The sequence below is a fragment of the Ailuropoda melanoleuca genome, chromosome 11 (genome assembly GCF_002007445.2).
Source record: "Ailuropoda melanoleuca isolate Jingjing chromosome 11, ASM200744v2, whole genome shotgun sequence".
Taxonomy (NCBI): Eukaryota; Metazoa; Chordata; class Mammalia; order Carnivora; family Ursidae; genus Ailuropoda; species Ailuropoda melanoleuca.
In genome coordinates, this window is record NC_048228.1 from 22975460 (window position 1) to 22997936 (window position 22477).

Sequence of the window (22477 nt, forward strand, 5' to 3'; positions counted from 1 at the left end):
AGTAGACTTACAGATACTGGAAACCATCTTTGGACTAGTCAAAATAGTCTCACCTTTTAGCAATTCAATAATTTTTTCGTAAGTACCTTATAACTTGGGCACTGGGATATGGCGATGAAATGTCAACAAATTCACCATGTGGTGAGGATGGTCACGACTCCTCTTCCTGGTACTGCAGGGATAGCCTGTATCTGTTCCACGTAGTGGCACAGACTCTAGGTCAGGCTGTGATTCTTAAAAGGTTAAGGAATCCCACTGAGATGGCTTTATGCTAGGATCTATTGGTCCTCAAACATCCTGCCACCAGGACAATCCTGTTGCCACTCAGAGTTCCTATGATATTGTTCTAAAGCTTTACCTAGATGCCTACTTTAGATGCTATTTTCATCTGAAAAGAAAAATAAACTTGACATTGAATGTGTGGATTTGAGTCTTTTCAAGAGATAATGAAATTACAGTAATCATCTTCCAATGATCTTTTTAGACAGTAAGAGTTCCAAAATGCAAAGCCTAGGTATTATTACTTTGAAGTATTTTCTTTCAATTCAAGAGAATGAAATGAATCTGCATCTGTGGGTACTAACCATAGTAGCAAGCTTGGGATTGTTAAGGATGAGTTTCTCAGGTATTGAAGTAACTTCTGTCTAGTTACCTTGAAGCAGAGTTGCATGGACAATACTAATATTCTCTCGAGTTTTTGTAAATGAGTGTGTTTTTATTTCAAAATTTATCACAGTAAAGATGTATGTGGGCCTGTTATCCTAATTAGTATTTCAAAGTAAGATTGTACTTGAAAAGCACAAATTTGTGTGCCTAGCTGTGCATGTTGTTAATGGAAAAACAGCATTTTTCCCATCTGAAAAGGAGTGACACAGATTTACCATCTATAAAAAAGTATCATGTAGTGAAACTAATTGCCTCAGTGAGAACTCTAAATGGCTTTGTCGATTTAGAGAAGGATGTTAGCATTTTCTGGCAGCCACAATTGTGATAACAGCCTACCCGGGAACGGTTAATATGGCTCTTTAATTGCCTAAAGTAAGAATACATACTCAAGTGATATGTCATCTCATTTATCATGCTCCATTGTGGTTTATTTGCCCCACAAAACTTTCAACTTGCTTTGAACACTTTTCTGTCAGGCATCAGCTACTGGCTGATTGTTTTCCACCATGCTGTTCTGATTACCACTTTTTAAAGTCACTCCTCCTGCTGTTTCTTTTTCTTCACGCTGGTGCCTTAGCTGCCCGGAGTGTATTGCATCGAGCTGTTGACATACAGTAAATCAGTGACTCCTGGGCACTCAGCATTCTCCTCCACCTTTGCATCTATTTTTCAAACTCCAGTATTTCTGTGACTTAACTCTTGGAATGGCTCTTGATTACCCTAGGTTTAAGTTTTAGAAACAACTTGGTGATTTGCTTGGGAAAAGGGTCCTTTTAAGGAATTCCATTTTAAAAAATTCAACATAGGTTGTATTTTGTAAACCTTGGTCACAATTTATAATGACTCATTAAGAGTGTGTTTTAGAAAACCGAAAAAAATTAACTTTCACAGTTGATTACTGATAAGGTTCACTATCTGTAAATTAGAATAGACTAGAAAAATATCCATGAATGAATGAGAATACTTGGATTTCTCAATGAACTATTCAGAAGCAACTTAAAGAAATTCTGAGATATTTCTTTTGGTGATTTGTTTGTGAAGAAGTCTTCATGGCCAGTGTCCTCAATCACCAGGGAGTTTCTGAGATGCTCTTCACTTTTGGGCTGTTGTCCAGTCTCCTATGCTCTGCACTCCCATAGGGGAAGCTGGCATGACCATGCCCATGACACCTGTCCTCTGCTCACTTTCTTCATTTATCCAGATCGCTCTATTTCGAAGACTAAGAGTCTCCAGCCATTAGACTGTTTCCCGACAGTGTTCTAGGTGTCTGCTGGGGAATCTTTGTTACATCCTACTGAGTGAGAAGATTTGATGCAGGCAGTCCTGGAATCTTGTGTAACAGTTGTAAGTCTTGCACTGTGTAATCCATGTTTTAGGGAGAGTTATCAAATTTGTCACGTTATTTGCATCATTTTGGGGGAAACCTATCTACCAACCCACTTCCAGCCCTCCTTTTTATGCTCCCCACCCTACACATACACACACACACACAAACACACACACACACACTCACTCATGCACACCGNAAACCTATCTACCAACCCACTTCCAGCCCTCCTTTTTATGCTCCCCACCCTACACATACACACACACACACACACAAACACACACACACACACTCACTCATGCACACCATAGACACTTGAAATTCATATCACACATTACAGTACTCTGTTTCTTGGTACTATATAATTTTTAATGCCTATGTAAGAGTCAACTTTCTAATTTTACTGTCACTTATTGTTTGATTTCACCACCACTAACATAAAATCCAGAACATAATGTGTATTTGTGTATAGTAACACAGAAATATAGGCATACATTGTACAAAATCTTTTGTTCATGCAATGGCAGGAATGCCACATTTTTAAAAAAGATTTTATTTATTTATTCAAGGGAGAGAGAGAGCATGAGTGAGAAAGTGAGAAAGAGCATGCGCAGTAGGGAGGGGCAGAGGGAGAAGCAGGCTCCCCACTGAGCAGGGAGCCTGACGTGAGGCTTAATCCCAGGACCCTGGGACCATGAGCTGAGCTGAAGGCAGATGCTTAACCCGTTGAGCCACCCAGGCACCCCAGGAATGCCACATTTTAAAGATAGACAGGAAAAATCTGTCATCTGTAGAACAATCGTGGGAATCAAATGATCTCAGCAGTGATGCTAAACTCTATTCTTTTGTCAAAACTATTTCTGATTTTAGACACTTCTACTTTTGGGTTTTCACCAGAAAAACCATATAAAAGATGGAATGTACTCTGTGTTTCTTTAAAAGATGCATGTTCACATTTCTGAGTCTGCATTAGTTTGAAACTTCAGGAAGGTCAGAGGCTTAAAGCATCCAGACGAGAGAAGCGGAGTGTAGGTGGGAGTGAGCACATATTGTAATTTGTCCATTACATGGATCTGGGAAGATCTGCATTCACATGTAGGTGGAGAGCCTTGCCTTTGTGGGTCCCCCATGTTTAGTGCTAATTTTAGGTTGTCTGTTACCCTCAAGAACCTTGGCTGACCTGATTTGTGTACAGGTGTCAGTTAACAGACTGGGAGGCTGCTGGTTCTAGGTCTACATCTCCAAGCAGAGATTCACGCTGTTGCTTGCAGTCCAGGGTGGTTGGGAAGTTTAGAGCATCCACTCAGCTGAAGGGTGCTCTGATATCATTGTGGATCTGAGCAAGTCTGTGTACAACTGCAAGTTTAAACTTCAGTGAAAGACAGAATGACCTGGTGGAAAATGCATGAACGCTGGCATCAGATTTGGGTTTTTAAAATCTGGCTTTTCCACCAATAGGCTGTGTGACTGTTAGTTTATTTCTATGACCATCAGTTTCTTCACTTGTAAAATGCAGAGCAGTCATAAGGAATAAATGGACTAACATGTCCTAAAGTCCCCAGTACGTGGAAAGTAGCACCACTAGAACACTGGAGTGTTGTGGGAAATAGCCACGGTAACTGGTTTAGCTTCCTTTCCTGTTTTGATTAGATAAAACCTGGCTAACCGCATTTTCAGACAAAGCTCTTAAAAATCATCTGTTCTATTCCCAGTCAGTTAGAGAATAAGTACCTAGAGAAGGTCCAGACCTGGAGAGGGTCTGAGAAAGAAAGAAAGAGAGAGGGAGGAAGGGAGAGAGAAGGAGAGCGTTCTTTGGGAGATGTATTAGTTCTGTGCTTTTCTATATTGATACCCAGTGGCATAGAGCTGGTACAATGAGATTGCACATTATTAATTTATTTTTAAAGATTCCTTAACTTGGTGTACACTTTTTCTTTCATCTCATCTTCTATGAAACCCCATTAGAGATTCTGAGAAGGCAATGTGTAATCAATACTTTTATTCACAAATGATTTTTCTTGAGAACCATTTACAGTTATGCTGCTTTGAAATTTTTATCAGCTTAAGCAACAAGAAAGTGACATTCAAACTGAATTAGATGGTCCGGTGGTTCCATGATCTGTTGACCGAATGAGGAGTTATGATGCACTTTAATTGAGCCTAAGTCTTCTTATATTCTTTTAAAATGCCCTTGGGTTGGATTGTACAGAGTAAAAGATCGGTGTTTATTTTTAAAATTGACTTAAAGGATTATTGAAACAATGAGAAGTCCAAAGACTCAGGGAATACTAAAACTAAAAATATCTGCCTCTTTTTTTCGTGTCACTGTGCTCTTTGAATATGTAGCTCACAGTAATAGTCTGTGCTAGAAAGCCCTGCGCTGAAGTAACCCATTCATTACGATAACGTAGTTCACCTTTTACCTTCTTTTTCTCCAGTTTAACTCTAGAGCATACTAAAGGCCTTGAGTCATTTTGGAGTTAACATATAATAGACCACGATAGCAGGATTTTAAATAAATAGCATAGAATAAAAATATTAAGATATAATATGATTTTTTGAAACCACAATGTAAAATTTGTCAGTAGGTAGGTATTATTATCTTCAAAAACATTTTGTAAAGATTTTCAGAACTAGTTTAAGTTTTGCTAGTGAGAATAAAGGCAATTTTGTAATTGTTCTCCTTTTTTCTTTTTTTCTTTACAATTTCAGGGTCAACCTGGTCCTCAGGTAAGTGAACTCTTTTCCTAACAAATTAATTTCGATTTAGGATTTCCTCAGTGTGGAGATTTTTCTGCAATTCTTTTCAAGTCTATAAAAAAGCTATGAACCAGTAATTATGACACACAGTAGACCAAATATTTCCCAGGAGTCAAGCTCTGGGGCCTCTCCAGGGCTGTGTGAGCCACATCAGCTGTTGGGCCAGATGGCAAGTTTAACAATGTACTATCATACAAAGCAAAACTCTTAACTGATCTGAAACAGTGCCACAGGACTTGAATGTAAGATAAAATGACTTAGTAGATATCGGGCATGAGCTGGTTTGCGTTAGGTACTGATTAATCATGTACTAATAATGTTGCCGTAAATCCACGCAGACTCTGATTATTTAGACTGTGATCATATCAGCGACTTTTGATTCATTACAGACAGATATTGAATTTGATCTACATTTTCAATATAAACCAACTGCTGAAGACATGATTTATAATTAAATGTGAATGCAGTCAACAGAAAAATCTTTAGAGCTATAAATTGTATTGAAGAAAATGAGGAAATTTTAGGAAGGGGAGGAATGTATAGGAAGATGAAAGTACAAAAGAAGGGAGTTGTCAGAAATGAAGAGTCAGTAAAAAACAACACACTCAATATTACTGATTGTGCTCTGTTAGGAAGCTGTGGAGAAGGGAAAGCCATTATTAATGTTTTACCTTTAGCACCGTAATACCCATAAATAACGTAGCTATTTATTGAGTTCCTCTTACGTCTCTTTCCCCTTGATATGCCAAATGCTATTTCTGCCCTAGATTATTTTGTATATAAACAATTTTGATGATATCTTTGTTAGTCAATATTCAGATTGTTTGTTGTGGGCTAATTCTCATACTAGACCATGCGAATATTATTTATAGTTTTTATGAGCTCTAACAGAGCAAACAAAAAACCCCACATACTTCAGTTAGAGCGATCCTTTCCATAGCATGCTCATGAGAAAAAGTGTGGGATGTAATTAATTTATATTCATATCAGAAAATACTCTTATTATTTGTGATTTCCACTCTTATTTTCTAAGTTGGCTCAATTATTGGAGGGAAAAAAATCCACAAAAGAAAGTTGTAGCTTATTTCCTAAATTTGAAACTGCTACATTATAATGGGATGAAGTCAAAGTAAAAGGTACTTTGCATGCTTTGTTTTATTTAATGCTCACAACAGCCCTGGAAAACACTATTTTATACACACACACACATACACACACACACACACACACACACACACACATGCACATACACTCACACAGAATCAGAAGAGATCCATGACTCACCTGGGGTGACCCCATAAAACTGGGGATAGAAGTCAAGTATGTCTGTGAAAACCTCTACCCCTGTAGCACTCATCTCTCAAGAGAAGACAAAAAGGTGAGATAACAGAGGATAAAAGAAGTTGGAGTGCTGGTTTTGAGATTATTATAATCTGTAACATATTTTAAGTATTAATAGGACCTCTGTTTTAGCCTAGATCACCTCTGTCTACCTTAAAGCAGTCTTTTAGATAATGATTTGGGTATAAATAATTTATTTGGGAGACAATCCCAGGAAGCATTGTGAGGGAATGCAGTAATGACACAGGAGAGGCAAGATGGCCAGAAAACAGATGTATTCCTGAGGAAGCTGTGAGAGACTGTAGAGCTTGTCTCAGAATTGCCCCTGAAAGGCCGGGGAAATTGATGTATTTATCTACTAATTTCCCTTCCTCTATTGTTGAGAAACATGCCTGGGTGTTAACTCCCCAGCACTTCTGGTCTGCCCCAGAAGGTCCAGTGCTCTCCAACTGCTAGAGGAATGCAGGCAGCCGTAGGACTAGGACGTGTGGGACCTGTATTATTGAGTTGCCTTGGAGGGAGGCAGTGGTGAGGGTTGCCACCTACATCTGTGAGAGCATCCAAGTGCAAGAATCCTACAGACAAAACAAAGAGGGGAAATTTCAGATATGGATATAAAGCCTTGGAAAATTGGACAAAATGACAGCATTGAAAGCATATTAGTTAATGGGATGTTAAAGAAAATAGCTAAGAACTCATAATAAATCTTGAGTTCGCAGCCACAGTTAATGAGAAGAAGAAAGATGATAAACCAGTGATAAATTGGTGTAGGAAGCCAAGAATGGGCAGAACATCATGGATCACTGTAACCAAGATTTGAAAATGTATCATGGTACTTTAAAAAGTAAAGTTTATCTAACTGCCTGTACTTGAAAACTTTGGAACCTTTCAAGGAAGAGAGAATTGGCATTTTAAAATGGTGACCTGCTCTGGTTTTCCTTCATCTTGACTATCTGTTTGCCTTTAGTGGACACTCGAATCACATGATCATTTTATTCAAAATGTGTCCCCCTTGTCACAGCAAAAGGATAAGCCATTGGATTCAGGAAGAATAGGCATGAGGGGAAATGCAAAGCCAGGATATAACTCACTTCATCTTTCTATGGCACAAAAAATAGGCAAAGAGTTTTTTTGGCCTGTCCCCAAGGAAAAGTCTGACTTACTTCTTAAATCTACATCGCCATCATAGCATTTTTCAAAAGAAACTTCCAATTTTAGATTTTAAATTAAGTAATTCTTAATGGAGTTTTTCATTTAGTACTTAATGATTATTAACTATGCACTGAGATTTTTATAAGTTATAGATGTATTTTGATATACAGGTTCCTTTCCATTCTGTATTTTAATTTTCCCTACCACCTATCACAATGCATTACTTTCCCAACCTCTAATCTACTCTTGGGAAATTTCTTCTGCAAAAAGTAGAAACTAAATGGGCTTTTACCTCCAAGAACAAATTTGACTACCCAAAAGTATGAACACATAGAAATGCTGTAGTAAATGTGATTATCAGTATGTGCAGGAGAGCTACGGTATCTTATACAGTTATATCTTACATTACCATGTTACCATGAATCCACTTTTTCCTTGAGTAAATTTATATAAAGTACACATTAAATCTGTTTAATATGTATTTATAATGTACATACAGTGAATAAACAAGCAAGGTACATTTAAAACCTAAATTAGGAAATTTTTATGGGTTTTTAAATGGTTGAAAGGTTTCTTTTATTTGACCAAATTTCTCTTAAAATGTTCATGTTCTCTTTTTTGGCTTACTAAAAATGATTTTATTCACATACGGTATATATAGCGTGTACAAGAACTTATAATTTGGGTATGTCTTCCGTTTTTTCCCTTCATTTTTTGGTGAATTAAAATGATATCCACTTCTTTCTTGAAAATCTACTTCTTTAATTTCCCTAATTTTATAAGATTTCTGAGCTAAAATTCTTCATAACTTATTTTTTGCTCTTTATATGTGTAAGTTTCAGTGCAACCGAGGTGCCACACTCCTTCCCGGCGACTTCTGCTCCTTCCTTATCCCTGTGTCTTCTTAGCACATATTGTTAACTATGGGGAAAGGGAAGGGCATGAACATTGCAAAACTTTCTCTTTACCCTCTCTCCCCATCTCCTTTTGCAACTAATTAAGGGAGAAAAAGGAAGAAGAAAGTTTGCTGCCTAAACAAGATTTCTCCAAACAAGTTCCCTTAACTAGTCCTCAAACCCGTTCCTCACCCGCTCCCAGAGTCATAACCATGTCACTGAGGGATGACTCCTTAGCGGGACTACCTACTCCACTAAAAATCCATACTCCCCCCGACTGGGTAGCGTTGTGAGAGATACATTTCTAAAATCCCAAATCCCAATTTACAGTGATTTTCCATTAAGACAGTATTACCCATACTGTTTCTATTGTACAATAAGAATTTTTTTTTTTTTTGGTGCATTAGAAACAGGCTTTCGTGAATTGAGCTGGGAACATAAACCATATTTTATTAGGTTTCCTGTGGGAAGATACAATCAGATTTCCAAACAACTAACTTCCAAAAAAAGAGTTGTCAATGTTTGAGTTGAGAGATTGCACATCCTTTAAAGTTTACTAAAGTACTTGGACAGAATTATAATCGGCAACTTGTTACTCATGTGCAAATGTTTATGTCAGTAGAGTGTTCTCGCATAGGTGAACATTCCCACATCATCTTATTCACAGTATTATTCCGTGCAAAACTCTCCCTTAGAGAGGGAGAGGCTCGATTCTGCGTCTTTGGTATCACGCCTTCTTTAGTTAGGACTTCCAGATTAATAAGGTTTTATTTTGTAGACTGATGGTAAAAAGGGAAAATGTCTATTATTCAGGGAGTTCTTCTGATTATCTTCTGAAAGCTGAAGACAGCCTAGATGGATTTAGGTTAGATTGTTAAGAAATTGTGAGGACTGCAAAGCTAAATGGCAGTGATAGTATGAAACTGAATATGAAAATAGGCCTTAGGGAAGAGAGGTGAGTCTTTGCATTTACCTAAATGGGTGAGCAAATGGTTCTTGACAAGGGAAATGAGATGGTGAAAGGGTATTAGGAAGGGGAAAAAAAGGCAATTCTAGCAGCTGTGGTTAAGTTGGGAAAAGAGGCAGGGAAGTGAATGGAGAGGATGCTGCTGTGAATCTATTGTCTCAAAGGAAATCAAATCCTTGGAGAGGAAAAAGAATGGGATAGAGTAAATAATGTCACAGAGGCTGGGGAAAAATGACTGGTTAAGAAGAGAACAAATAAGTGATGAGAGAGCAAGTCAGGGGAGAAAGGAGGAAAGGAAATGAGAAAAAAAGACATGTGCGTTTGTATTTCAAACTAGAGGTCATGAGAATTATTTGGGAGGTGGGGCAAAATTAATCTATTGAAACGAAAGTCACCCTACTGTTTGCTCATTAATTCATATTAGCACAGTTTCAGTCAGTACCTCAAGGGTTTATTTAGCTCCTGGGTACAAGGCACAGCAGAAGGCTGTGAAATTGTGGTGAACAAGACAGACCCAGTCTCTGTTCTTTTGGCAGTTCTTTTAATATTCGTAGTCAAGGAGAGTGTTGAAGTTCTGTCAGCTCTCGCAGACCTGCCATTCCGAGGGTGAGTTCAACCCTACCTGCAAATCCTGCCCTGTGCCTGCACATCTGGCAATCCCCAGGTGTCATGGGGACCTTAAGCGTGAGGCATTTAAGAAGACTATTTTCCAACATGCAGGTGACCCATTGCTCTAAGTGTGGTCCTGCTGCCGTGCCTTAGTTCTAATGATTGAGTTTCTGCCCCCATTCAGGTGCCCCTGTTCTGAGAGCTGAACCCTGGCTCCCCATGCCTACATTCCCTGTCTACATGAGGCCCTTCATCCCAGGTCCTCCCTTTCCTCTCCTCTCTACTGCCAGGTACGAGAGTCACGGTGCTCATGCTCTGTGCAACCGCAGTGAAATCCTCTAGCTCACTGCCTGCCTGACAGAATCCCACATTTCTATGTCTTTGATCCTGACGTCCCCATTACCATTCTGCACGCTGTGAGGACATGACTGCTACCCGCCTGGCCAGTCACGGCTGCAAGGCAGGTGAGTCAGGAAAGTGAACATTCAGCTTTTTCCTGTCTCAGTGGTGGAGATACCGAGGGGTAGGAGGGAGCATAACAGCGGCCAATATCATCCCACATATGTCTGCTGGGTAAAGTTTTTCCATCATGCTTCCGATGATGTCATTCTTCTGACCCCAAAGCTTTATATTTCAATATGATTACCACTTAGAGGCCAATTATTTGCCTGACATTTAAATCCTTTGATTTGGCCTGTTTTTGTAGCCCTATCTCCCGCTAAGTTTTCATTTAACGCTTTGAACACTATGCTTCATCCAAACCAAATACGACCATGTAAGTTTTTTTCTCTTCCAATCTGTTTTTCTTCATTCGTCTTTTCTTAGAATAGCCTTTTCTCGGAACTATTTCCCTCTTAGTCCCTAGATATACTCAGTTTCCACACATTCAGATATGGTCACCTTTCCTACTTACATGACATTTCTTCCATCAAGGTATCTGCTCTCTCTTTTGCTGAATCCCCACAACACATGAGGTGTACAACTTTTTATACCACTTACACTGGAGGGACATAGACAGCAAAGCCAGACAGACTGCAGGTCAAAGCTCTGTGACCTTGGGCAAGTTACTCAGACACTGAGTCTCATTTTCCCCATCTGTAAAGCAGAGATAATAATTTCTTACCTCAACAGATAGTGTGAGGATTAAAATAACATAATTTATGTATAACTTTCAATGCAGTGCCTAGTACATGACAGGCATGTAGTAAATATTAATTTCCTCCTTCCATTGTACTTTTTCCTCTTCCTGTTGTATCATAGTCATTTATACACATCCCTTCTCTCGTGGCTACTAGCTTTTATGGTCTTCAAGGGCAGAGCTACGCTTTCTCTCATCTTTAATATCCTCCACAACACTTCGCTTAGTACCTGGTACATAGTAGATGTTCAACCAATGTTGTTGAGTTATGAATGGTGTATACAAGGGCTTAAGGAAGAGGAAGCTAAGGAGGAGAGAAAACTATCATCTCTTCATGATTCTGAATACCGTCGGTATTACCATGTGTCATCAATAACGCCACTTAAAACAGGCCTCTGAGGTTTCTAAGCTCTGAGATTTTACTGAACATTTGTCAGTTTTAATATCTCACTTCTACTTGGTTTGGAGGACTTGGAAACTTTTGTTTCCTTTCATTATAGTGGTGTTTTTATACTGATATTTAGTATTTGGTAAAATAAGCAGCCTTAACGCAGGGCCATACTTATGATGTATTATTTTAGTTTTTAGCCATTCATTTGTAGGGTTCAAGGCTTATCTTTGATTTTTAGTAATCAAGACGGTTATGGAAAGCAGTTTATGATGGTTGTGTTTCATGCCACATTTCTTAAGCAATCATATTCTTCCACCAATAAATACTTGAACAGAAGCTACAGAAACTAGTTTTAAAAAACCTTCTCAGGAGTCCGTCTTGTACGCGTTACAAAGATACAGTGGCCTTTTCTTCACCCCCAATAGCTCCATCAGTACGTTCAGTAGAAGGTAATGAGATAGTGGAACCACTGTATTAAGGGAAAGGTACTCCTTCTGTACCAAGGGCATTTCTTTTGCATAAAATTTTCAAAATTTCAAAGCCCTCCTCATAACTCTCCTTTGGAGTTGCATGCGAACATGAAGGAGATATAGTTCCCTTAGGAATTTGGAGGACTAATGCGGCGTGTATGTTGTAATTCTGTATTACTCAGTGAGAAAAAAATGTAAGAGAAAACCACAAGCAAATACCATCAGACAACTGCACATGAAGGCGTGTGGCTTCCATTTGTATTTTTCAAATGCACTTGAGAAGACTAGAAGATGTCATATTGCCTTTTCCCCCCAAATCCCTTTTTGCTGTTTTGTTGTTGTTCTGACGTTGTCACTGCCATTTCACAATATTTTACTAAAATGTACAAGAATCAAGCTGTGTGTGTCTTGTAAGGAATTATTCCCAAATAAATTAGTATATTTTGGGACAGTATTTAACTTTCTGTTCATATGTTTTTAATTATATACTAAGCTCCTTCTAACCTAACACTTTAGCAATTCCCATATTTCATGTTTGTGCTCCAGTCCAGCGTTTTTCGGATCCACATAGTCTCACTTGGGGGCAGGGGGAGGACATGTACATTCTCCAAGAAATTTGAAAAGCATGTGTGTGTGTGCATGTGTGTGTGTGCGTAGAAAGTATTTATTTTGCTCAATACAGAATAGAACTATCATATTAAACTAGTAACGTATTCATTCCTGAATAAATGATGCTAGATCTGAAAAAGTAGTATCATTCCCCATTATCTGTATTTTATGTGGTAGTTATATGATGGAGAGAATGATTACAAAAGATTTTAGATTTTTTGGTATTTGATTAAGTAATTGGTTAATTGAAAGACTCCATTGTAGTCCATTTAGCTTATACCTATATATATTTATATACTTAATACTAGATAAATATAAACTTATATACTATACACATAGTATAATAGTTTATTCATCTTACTGTCATCTATATATCTTTTTTTAACATGGTGATTTATATACTGAAATGGTATAACATCATCTCAATATTTAACTTTAGCTTAAAATTCTTTCCCACTGAAATTAACTGAAGAACTACTTTCTGTTGCCAACTTTATGTTTTATTTCTTATCAAATATATTCCTTTTAATTCTGCCTGAATAAAGGTGAGTGGCACATAGACTTTCACAAGTAACTAAATTAATCCAACTTTGATTTATATATGCTGAACTTTGTTATCAATCTCAGAACTTACTCATTTTTGTATCTCAATTCCTTTATATGGTTTTGATATATATAGGAAGTGCACAACAAATTTTTATTGAATAAATGTCTACAATTGGGGCGCCAGGGTGGCTCAGTTGGTAAGCGGCAGATTCTTGGTTTTGGCTCAGGTTGTGATCTCAGGGTCCTGAGAGATCGGGTTCCATGCTGAGCGCAGAGTCTGCTTGTCTCTCTTCCTCCCTCTGTGCCCTTCTTGCACTATCTCTCAATCTCTAAAATAATTAAATAAAATTTTTAAAAATGAAATAAATGCCTACAATTAATAATTCAGATTTAAAGATAGTTTTATATGTATTTAATGATGAAAGGACTGAAACAACTGAAAATATCAGCTTTTAGCAGTCTGTTTTTAAAGGGAGCATGCAGAATACATTGAGTAGGGTTAAGAGAATGGGCTACATGGGCAGACACCTGCATTTAAATACTGGTCATTTACAAACTGTATGACTTTGAGCAAATTATCTGTTTTCCTTCAGTTTTTCAATGTAAAAAATTGTTGGTTTGACTTAATACATGACTTAATGAAGCATTTAGAACAGTGTATGGCACATGCATTATTATTCAAGTCCTATTTATGCACATGTAAATATCTGCATACAAGCCCTCTCACGGGAGCACTCCCACGGAGACAGCCATGATGTCACAGAACCCTCATAACGGGACCTCATCTGCTGGATCAACATCCAATAGCATAATCGCCTCAAGTCATATAGAAATTTAGGTTAAGTAGTTCAATTTTAAGGTTAAGAAATTCATGAAAAGTGATGATCACTGTTATGAGTCTAGTATAGGATTCTTTATCTAAAACAAATATTTAGTGCACACTTATGTGTCTAATTCTTTCTAAAGCTAGTGAAGAGTTTTAGTTAAAAATATTATTCTTCAGTGAGGTAAAATTCACTTCAAAAAATTATTTATGAATTTTCTCAAGTAATATTATATAAGTGTATGTAATTTCACATGTATGTTTTTATGGATTCCTTGGTTTGACAATTTTGATATCCTAACCAAAATTCTTAATCAGCTAAATTTATTTTCTCTCTAAATACCTCTAGTCATATTTAATTGATACCATGTTTTAAATATAGAATGTATTTATTGCACCAGGTGGAGATTAAAGTGAAAGAATGTTATAAGATAGTAGGTAGAAAAATAGCTCCAGAAACATTTTATTCTACCTTCTTTCTTTTGGGTAGGCCACATTTAAACTTAGTTTAAATAATAACTACAGGAGACTCTATTACCTCCTAAGTTAATGTGAATCTTTACACTTCAGGTTTATTTTTTTCAAATGGTCAGGATATTCAATGTTAACTATTTAAGATTTAGATCAGGCATAATCTACTGCCATAATTCACATTCAGTAAATAGTCTTTCTATAAAAAATACATTGAGGGGTGCCTGGGTGGCTCAGTGGGTTAGACAAATGCTTAATAGGCTCAGGTCCTGATTTCAGGGTCCTGGGATTGAGCCCCACGTCGGGCTCCCTGCTCAGCGGGGAGCCTGCTTCTCCCTTTGCCCCTTCCCTTACTCATGCTCTGTCCTGCTCTTTCTCTTAAGTACCTAAGTAAAATTAAAAAAAAAAATACAGAGTTGAAAACAAATCAAAGGTGATGCATCCTTAATTGATATAGTTGAATAAATATCAAGTATCATTTAGTAAAAATAGTTATGACACACTTCCCTTGAAATCTTTGATCTGGCAACCTGAACTATGGAGCTATTTGGAAAAGAATAAACACAGTGGGGTGTTCAGTTTCTGAAAGAAATCTTACTCCTTACAGTAAACTCAGAGCCACCATTTACACTCATGCCAGTTGTGTACTGTGCAAGGCTGTTCAGCAAAGGGACAGGGAAGGTCTGAAATTCAGCTCATGCTTCACTTGCCAAGCTATGAGCTCTGGCTTGGGTCTGCATCTATCTGAAGGAAAGCCTCCTTATCTAATTAATACAGTCTCAGTGTAGACCATCAGGACCCTCAATGAAGTGCATGCAACATACTCAAAGAAAATTAACCAGTCTTAGTGGTGGGCATCAGGATCTGAAATGTGTGTTCAGGAAGAAATATGGAGTAGGCAGTAGGCATATCCTGGAGAGAAACCACAGCTGGGTGTACAATAGACAAGTAGCAGCTGAAATTGTGGCACTGAGTGAGATGACCAGAAAGTGCGTACTGAGGGTAAGAGAAGTCATGGGCAGAGGAGGGTTAGTTATGAAGTATAAAGAGAGGGAGGAAAAAGAAGGTCTCTTACAGAGAAACCCCCATCAGACAGTGGAAGATCCAGGAGAAGGCGTTGCCAAAGAAGCTAAAGGAGAAGCCGTCAGCTCTATGAGCTATAGTCACCGGGTTTCCAACTATGAGGTTACTTAGCAACTTTAGTGGCCTGGTGGTTTTCAAAGCAATATTGCCATGGTTTTAAGAATGACTCAGTATTGAAAATGTGGGGAGAGTGAAAAATAGAACATTCTTTCTAAAAGTTGGGAGTCACAGGCAGGAGGGAGACAGGATCCAAGAACATCTGTCCATATTTGAGATGTAAGAAAAAATATCTTTCATTGAGCAGAGTTCATCTTCAAGAGACTGTGCAAAGTTGTTTTATTCCTTTTACTATTAGTCTTTACCCTGAACTAGATTTATGAGTCAACAGATGAGAAATTATAGTGACCCCAAAAAGCACAACTTTTAGCTGAAATCAAATATATCCTCATATACGTTCATTGGAAGCATGTTGGTCATACAGATATCTGTGACTTTTTGAAGGTCAACAGGCTATTCAGGGAATACTAATTTTAACTCTGATAACTTCTTAGAGACCTCTGTTGCAGGAAACCTGATAATATATCTATTGATACTTACCATGTATAAGGTACAAGGCTACATTTGAATTAGGAAGAAAAGAGTGGAAGGAAATAATATTTACAGACCACTTCCTGCAACTCCCATATGAGATAAATATTGTTTGTTCCATCCTAGAGATGCAGAAACTGAGAGTCAGAGAGGTTAAGTGACCTGCCAAAGGTTGCGTTTTAGTACATGTTAAGGCCTCGAAAGGCATCGTTTGTTATATTTCCCCATATAACTTTCTTCTTGCCCTTAGGCGCCCTGATAACTTAGTATGAAGCACAAATCTTATACCTAGCATGGTGAGGTGAGTTTTATAAGAGTCACAAGTGCTTTAGGAATTCAAAACAGAGAAAACATTTCCAAAAGAAGGTCAAGTAAAGCTTAGGGAAGAGAAGTCACTGAGATGAGCCATCAATGACTGGCCATAATGACAGTGAGTTTGTAGAAAGGTGGGGACAGGATGCTTACTGGGCTAAGATTTGTACTGGGACTAACATTTCTTTCAGAAACTCAAATTTCTACTGTGTTTATTTGTTTTCCAAATAGCTCCATAGCTCAAGTTGCCAGGTAAGAGGTTTCAAGAAGGTGTGCTATAATTATTCCAAGTCAAATGATAATTAAGGATGCTTATTCGGTAGAAAGAATGGCATAAACAGAGATACAGTGGTGACAGCAGTGAAGAGTCCTCTGAGAACAGCTGTATTCAATAAGGCAGACTGGAGGACGGGATCCTCATGTGGGGAATTGGGGCAGGGGTGGGAGAGGGGATAAAACAAAAAAGGAAAGTTACGAGCAGATCATAGAGAACTTTGGACATAGGCAGAAGTGTTAACACTTTATTTGATAGGAATCTGAAGGTTCGCCTAAAATAACATTTTTTAATTATGTAACTGCTTCTTTGGGGGAATTTTCAAACATACTCAAAAGGAAAAGAAAATGGTATCATAAACTGCCCTGGAACTGTCACCCAGCTTCAAGAATTGTCAGTGGGTAATCTTGTTTCATGAATCCCTTTCCCTTGTTTCTCTTGTTTTGTTTTGTTTGCTGATGTATTTAAAAGCAAAACCTAGATATCATGTCATTGCATCTGCAAATACTAAAATACTAATCTCTAACTGATGGGGACTTTCTAAAATATAACCAGTATCAACCTTAATAAAATCGACAGTAATTTCTTACTATCATCATACCCAGTCCATATTCAAATTTCCCCAGTTGTCTCAAACATGTCTCCTTATAGATGGTTTGTTTGTTTGTTTTATCCAAATAGCATTTAATTGCTATAGCTCTTCAGTCTCTTTTATTCTCTAGTCCTCCTCTTTTCAAAAAATTTTTTTCATGTCACCAATTTTCCCACAACAGTTGACCTGTATATGGAATGCCCCACATTCTGGATTGCTCTAATGAATTCCTTGTGGTGCTATTTGACTTGTTCCCCTGTCTTCTGTATTTCTCATAACCTTCAAGTTCCGTTTAGAAGTTTGATTAATTTCTGGTTCAATTTTTAGGAAAAATCTCTTATGAAGATATAGTATACTCCCTTCTTCATTATATCAAGAGGCAGGTAATGTTCTTTTGATCAGTAGGTCAAGTGGTATTGGCCTGATTCTCTGCAGCCTTTCCTGTAACACCTTTGTTTCCATGGAGAATTGTTGCCTATAATGACTTTTTCACTGGGGCCTTGACAGTTTGGGGGCTGGGGAAATGTTCAGAAATGTGCTTTAGGAAACATAATCTGACAAAAGTATGTAGGACGGAATAAAGTGAGGGAAGACCTGGAGAGACTTGTAGACTATTTTGTTTTCCAGGAATAAGGATATTGGCAACAAACATGGAAAGATCAATTCAAGGGATTTTGTGGAGAGTGAAATCTCTGGGACTTGACAATCGATTCCATTTGCCAAATCCGACATAACACTGACCTTTTAGAGTTGAAGGAGTAGTGGTGTGTTTAACAAAAACAGGAAGGTCAGGGGTCATGAGTGGCTTGCAGTAGAAATTGAGAAGTTTGGTTTGAGAATGATGAGTTTGAGCTGATGATGGCATATCTTGGCTTAGACATCTGGTGAGCAGTTGGGAATGCAGCACTGCAGCCTGGAAAAGAATTGAGGACATAAGTCAGGTAATAATTAAAGCCTTGAAGGTACATTTGATAGCTGATGAAGGGAGTAAAGTGAAAAGACAAAAGGTTTAGACACAAATTTGGGCAAACATGACATATTTGAGTTTTGTCAACCCTTCCTCCCCGAAGCTCTGGTTTATTTAGTTTTAGTTTAACCCAGGGTGACTCCTTTCCAGGGCCCCAAAGACTGGCTCAGCAGTTTCCCTTCTCATAGCTCAGCTTTCTTCTTCTTAATGGAAAGAAATGCCCCCAAGACCAATATGTATTTCAACTCATGTTACTTTATTTTTCCTAAAACCAGACTGTAAAAATATGACTTCTACTCGGCTACCTCCCTTCTCTTTCTTCAAATCCAATTTTCTTTCTTTGCTATGGCCAACCTATTATTAAACAAGTTTGATGGAGGTAGTCAGGAGAAGATAGGACCTTAAAGTGAGGGAATAGAGGGCGAAAGCAACTTTTCTTCCCTTTGACTTTTGGGGAGGGTGAATGGATGTGTTTGGGGAACAAGGGGGAAGAACCCAAGGGAATTGCATTGGTTGAAAAGACAATGAGAGCAATGATACATGGCAGGCAAGGTTGGAGAGGAGGCATGCGTGCATAGGTACAATATTACCTTCGCTCCACAGAGACAGGAGGTGAAGCTACAGAAGAATCCAGAGATGGAGAGCACGGTAGTTGTACAAAGCTTATGTTAAAAGCTTTTGATCTTTTTAGTCATCAGCTGAGAGTGAGAGAAACTGGGCTTCTAATTTATAGGGGAAGCTTGAGAATCATAGACAAGACCTGAGATTCAGCCTCTCCTGGTCTCATTTGACAGTTGATTGATTTTTATTCCTTCTCCATATTTCCTTAGACTCAAAAGAGATATCTGTCCTTATCCCTGTGTTGTGCTCAGTTGCCCTTCACAAAACTGCATTGCTTTATAAAATACTACGAATGGAGCAAAGAATCAAACTGACCTGCACACCAGGCTTTCCTGAGTAGCCTGGGTAAAATTAGGTTGGGACGGTATATTAGGAAGCATGCTGAAATAAATTATTGTAAATTAAACCCAAAGTTTAAAGATGGGTGTACCTCTGAATACGTTTGAATTCTACTGAGGAGGGTAAGAGTATTGTACGATGGCTTACACCATTAGCTATAAAATCACAGGGGCTACTGTGGGCATTTAGAGAGCAAGTTGATACTTTCTTTCAACAAAAGGAATGTTTGGGATTCCAAGTCTTTCACCATGGAGTTCATTTTATTTGACGTCTTAAAAATAGGTTAAAAAAATAATAAGTTAAACAAAAAAAGTTTAGCAGTCACTTAAGACATTTGGATATAGGGGATGAGGCTGGAGAGAGGAGAGCCCTTGGTTTTGACTGGCGGGAGCAGTAATTTCGCTGTATTTAATTTGTATTGTGTTAGAAAAGAAAGCCAGAGTGAGCTTTCCCGATTCCTGCTGTTTTATAAGCCCTTAACTCCATTGAGCTACATCAGTCTTACTTTTGAGAGTCCTTTTTTAATGTTTGGTGTTTCTAAATTTTCTTTTAGTGCTAGACCCCACTAATTGTTTCCTTATGGCAGCTGCTTATGATTTAAGACTGATCGTGGGCACATATAGGCCCTTGTTCAGGGCTTGAACTGACATCACAAAAAAACTTAAAAGTTCCGATCTCACCACACAAAATGCCCAGAAAAGAATAGCTGTAAAAATTAATTTTGCAATAAGTAGGGCTGGTTTTGATATGTGAAATTTCTGTTTATACCTACGCCCTTTTCTGCTGGGTCTCTTTTAATCTTCAATGCAAAATGAAAGGTGTAAAGTCTGAAGCTATAAATCTGTTTATAGCTATAATTCCCTTCCCTGGCTTAGCAGAGTTTGACACTATAATAAACACGGTTCTTCTGCAGCAACATTGAATCTGGTTCTTGTATAATTCTTTATATGTTGGTGCTTTGAACACCGAGAGTTTTATTGCATTCTTTTCTTTCTGGGTGCTTCAATTCAGCAAAAATTGATTGAGCACCTACTGTATGCTGGAGGCGACTAGGTAGTTCCAGGGCCTAAAATGTAGTCTTGGTTAGTCGTTAAAGTAAGGTGGTTAAAACTACAATGAACTGTTTTTGTCTTGCTTTGGTTTTATTTTGGTAATAGTTCCTAAATATCGAGGTAAGCTGTATTAAACCTTTGTATTCTCCAAACATTTTCAACCATATGCCTAACATTTCTTACCACGTGGCCTCTTGACTTTAGGAAATCAGTATGTTTACCTTCTTTGCCCTCAGGTCAAATATCTGAGAAAAAAATTGTATTTTATGTTTATCATAAAATACTTTATTTGCCGTAACCCTACTGATAGACATTTAGGTTATTTACAATTTTGTGGTACAATTCTTTTTTTTTTTTTAATGTTCAGTTAGCCAGCATAGAGTTCATAATTAGTTTCTGATGTAGTGTTCAACAATTCATTAATTGCATATAACACCCTGTGCTCATCACCACACGTGCCCTCTCTAATACCCATCACCAGGTTACTCCATTCCCCAACCCACCTCCTTTCTGTAACCCTCAGTTTGGTTCCCAGAATCCAGAGTCTCTCATGGTTTGTCTCCCTCTCTGATTTCTTCCCATTCAGTTTTCCCTCCCTTCCCCTATGGTCCTCTGCGCTATTCCTTCTGTTCAACATATGAGTGAAACCATACGATAATTGTCTTTCTCTGCTTGACGTATTTCAGTTAGCATAATCCTCTCCAGTTCTGTCCATGTCAATGCAAATGGTGGGTATTCATCCTTTCTGATGGCTAATATTCCATTGTATATATGAACCACATCTTCTTTATCCATTTGTCTGTTGAAGGGCATCTCAGCTCCTTCAACAGTTTGGCTATTGTGGACAATGCTGCTGTGAACATTGGGGTGCATGTGCTCCTTCTTTTCACTAGTCATGTCAGGTTTTCCATAAAAAGTTTAACATTTACACATTACCTGTTGAAGTTATTTGCAAAGTTAAAAGTCTATGAAACAGAAAAAAAGTGATTTTGGGAAGAAATGTCCCTAAAAATATGTATTATGCTAGTAAAGCTAAAAAACTACATATTAGAGTTCAAGGTTTTAGGTATATACTTGGAAGAACACATGTTCACATTTTAGTTAGAAAGGAGCCTAAGCTGACTGCATATACAAAACGCTTTACTCAGAAGTATGGTAGATTTATTGACATGGAAATAGCTAGGGTCCTTATTTTTTTCCATTGTTAATACTATTTGCAGTATGATTTTGTGAGTTTCAGATACCTGCTAAAAACTACCAAATTCAATTTATTCATGAAAGTATGGCTTAAGAGCATTTATCTCATTGGCATAATGGTCAGAAAGTAGGCAGAAATCATACTATCTGTAGAATTGAGGCTTTTATCCTACTTGAACAAGGGAAAATGGTATATTCCCTGTTTCCTTCCTCAGTAGGAGACTGTGAACATTGATAAGGTAATGTTTGCAAGAATGCCTGAGAACAGCCAATGTGGTAGACTTTGTCTTCCTTATCCTTAAAAAAAAACAGGAGAAATTATAGCTTTTAAATATAGTAAGCCCATGCTCAGCTTACAGACTAAAAAGCAGATGAAGAAATGTAATAAAGGTGTACTTTATTAATAAGTTAACACAGAGGAAGAATGGCTGCACAATATGGCCACCATATGTCATCTGTGCTTTTACCCAACAGCTATGATAGAGAATTTTCTCTTTTTCTCAACTACTTCTGATTGGGCCAGCCAAGGCTGCCAACAATCAGGTTGGATTTGAATACCCCTAAAACTAGATTTAAAATTCTGTGTAGTTCATTTGGCTCTGGAGCTCCTGTGTTCATCAGAGTTGAAGCAGTGTAGGTCAGCCATTTTCTACTAACGCACTGCATTGTGAACTTTCAAATGAATCACCATGTTGGTGACCTGTCAATGGCTCTCATGTCCATTCCCTTAACTGGTCTTGTTGGTTCTATCTCAGAAATGTCTTCTGAATCTAGAACTTTTCCTTTGCTTCCACGATCATCTGTCTCCTGGACCAAAGCAACAACTTCCTAAGAAGGATAACATTCCATGCTCTCAGAGTCCCACAGAGCACACTTGATCTTACCACTCCCTTGTTAAATTGATAACAGAATTCAGCCCAGGGACTTGGGTATTATTAGCCAACCTTCTCAAATCTCTTTCCCATATCTTACTATTCCCCATTTCCACTCCCTACACCACATATGTTCTTACTCCCCTGAACTCCTTGGCTTTTCTGATAGCATGATATTCTTTCACACTTAGGCATGTTCTCCCCTTCTGCCTGAACTGCTTCACCACTTCCCAGTCCCCTTTATCTCTGGCCTACTTTCAAGAGCCAGTTCCAGTGTCATCTTTGGAGCTCCAGTTCTCCCACTTACTTTTCTCTCTGTACTGCCACAGCACAGCATTCATTCCACTGATTACAATTATGGTTACATAACCTTCCATCAGACTCAGGGCACATTGACTGGCTGGTAGTTGGCCG

At 38.1% G+C, this 22477-nt stretch overlaps 1 protein-coding gene across 4 annotated transcripts in view; it reads left to right on the forward strand.

Annotated features, from left to right (window-relative positions):
- Positions 1–22477, forward strand: part of COL25A1 (collagen type XXV alpha 1 chain) — a 450135-nt gene that overhangs the window by 266949 nt on the left and 160709 nt on the right. For all 4 annotated transcript variants that reach the window (XM_034671874.1, XM_034671873.1, XM_034671875.1 and 1 more), the window contains exon 5: positions 4706–4723. In XM_034671874.1, the coding sequence (XP_034527765.1) occupies positions 4706–4723 (18 nt within the window). The remainder of the gene's footprint in view (positions 1–4705; positions 4724–22477) is intronic.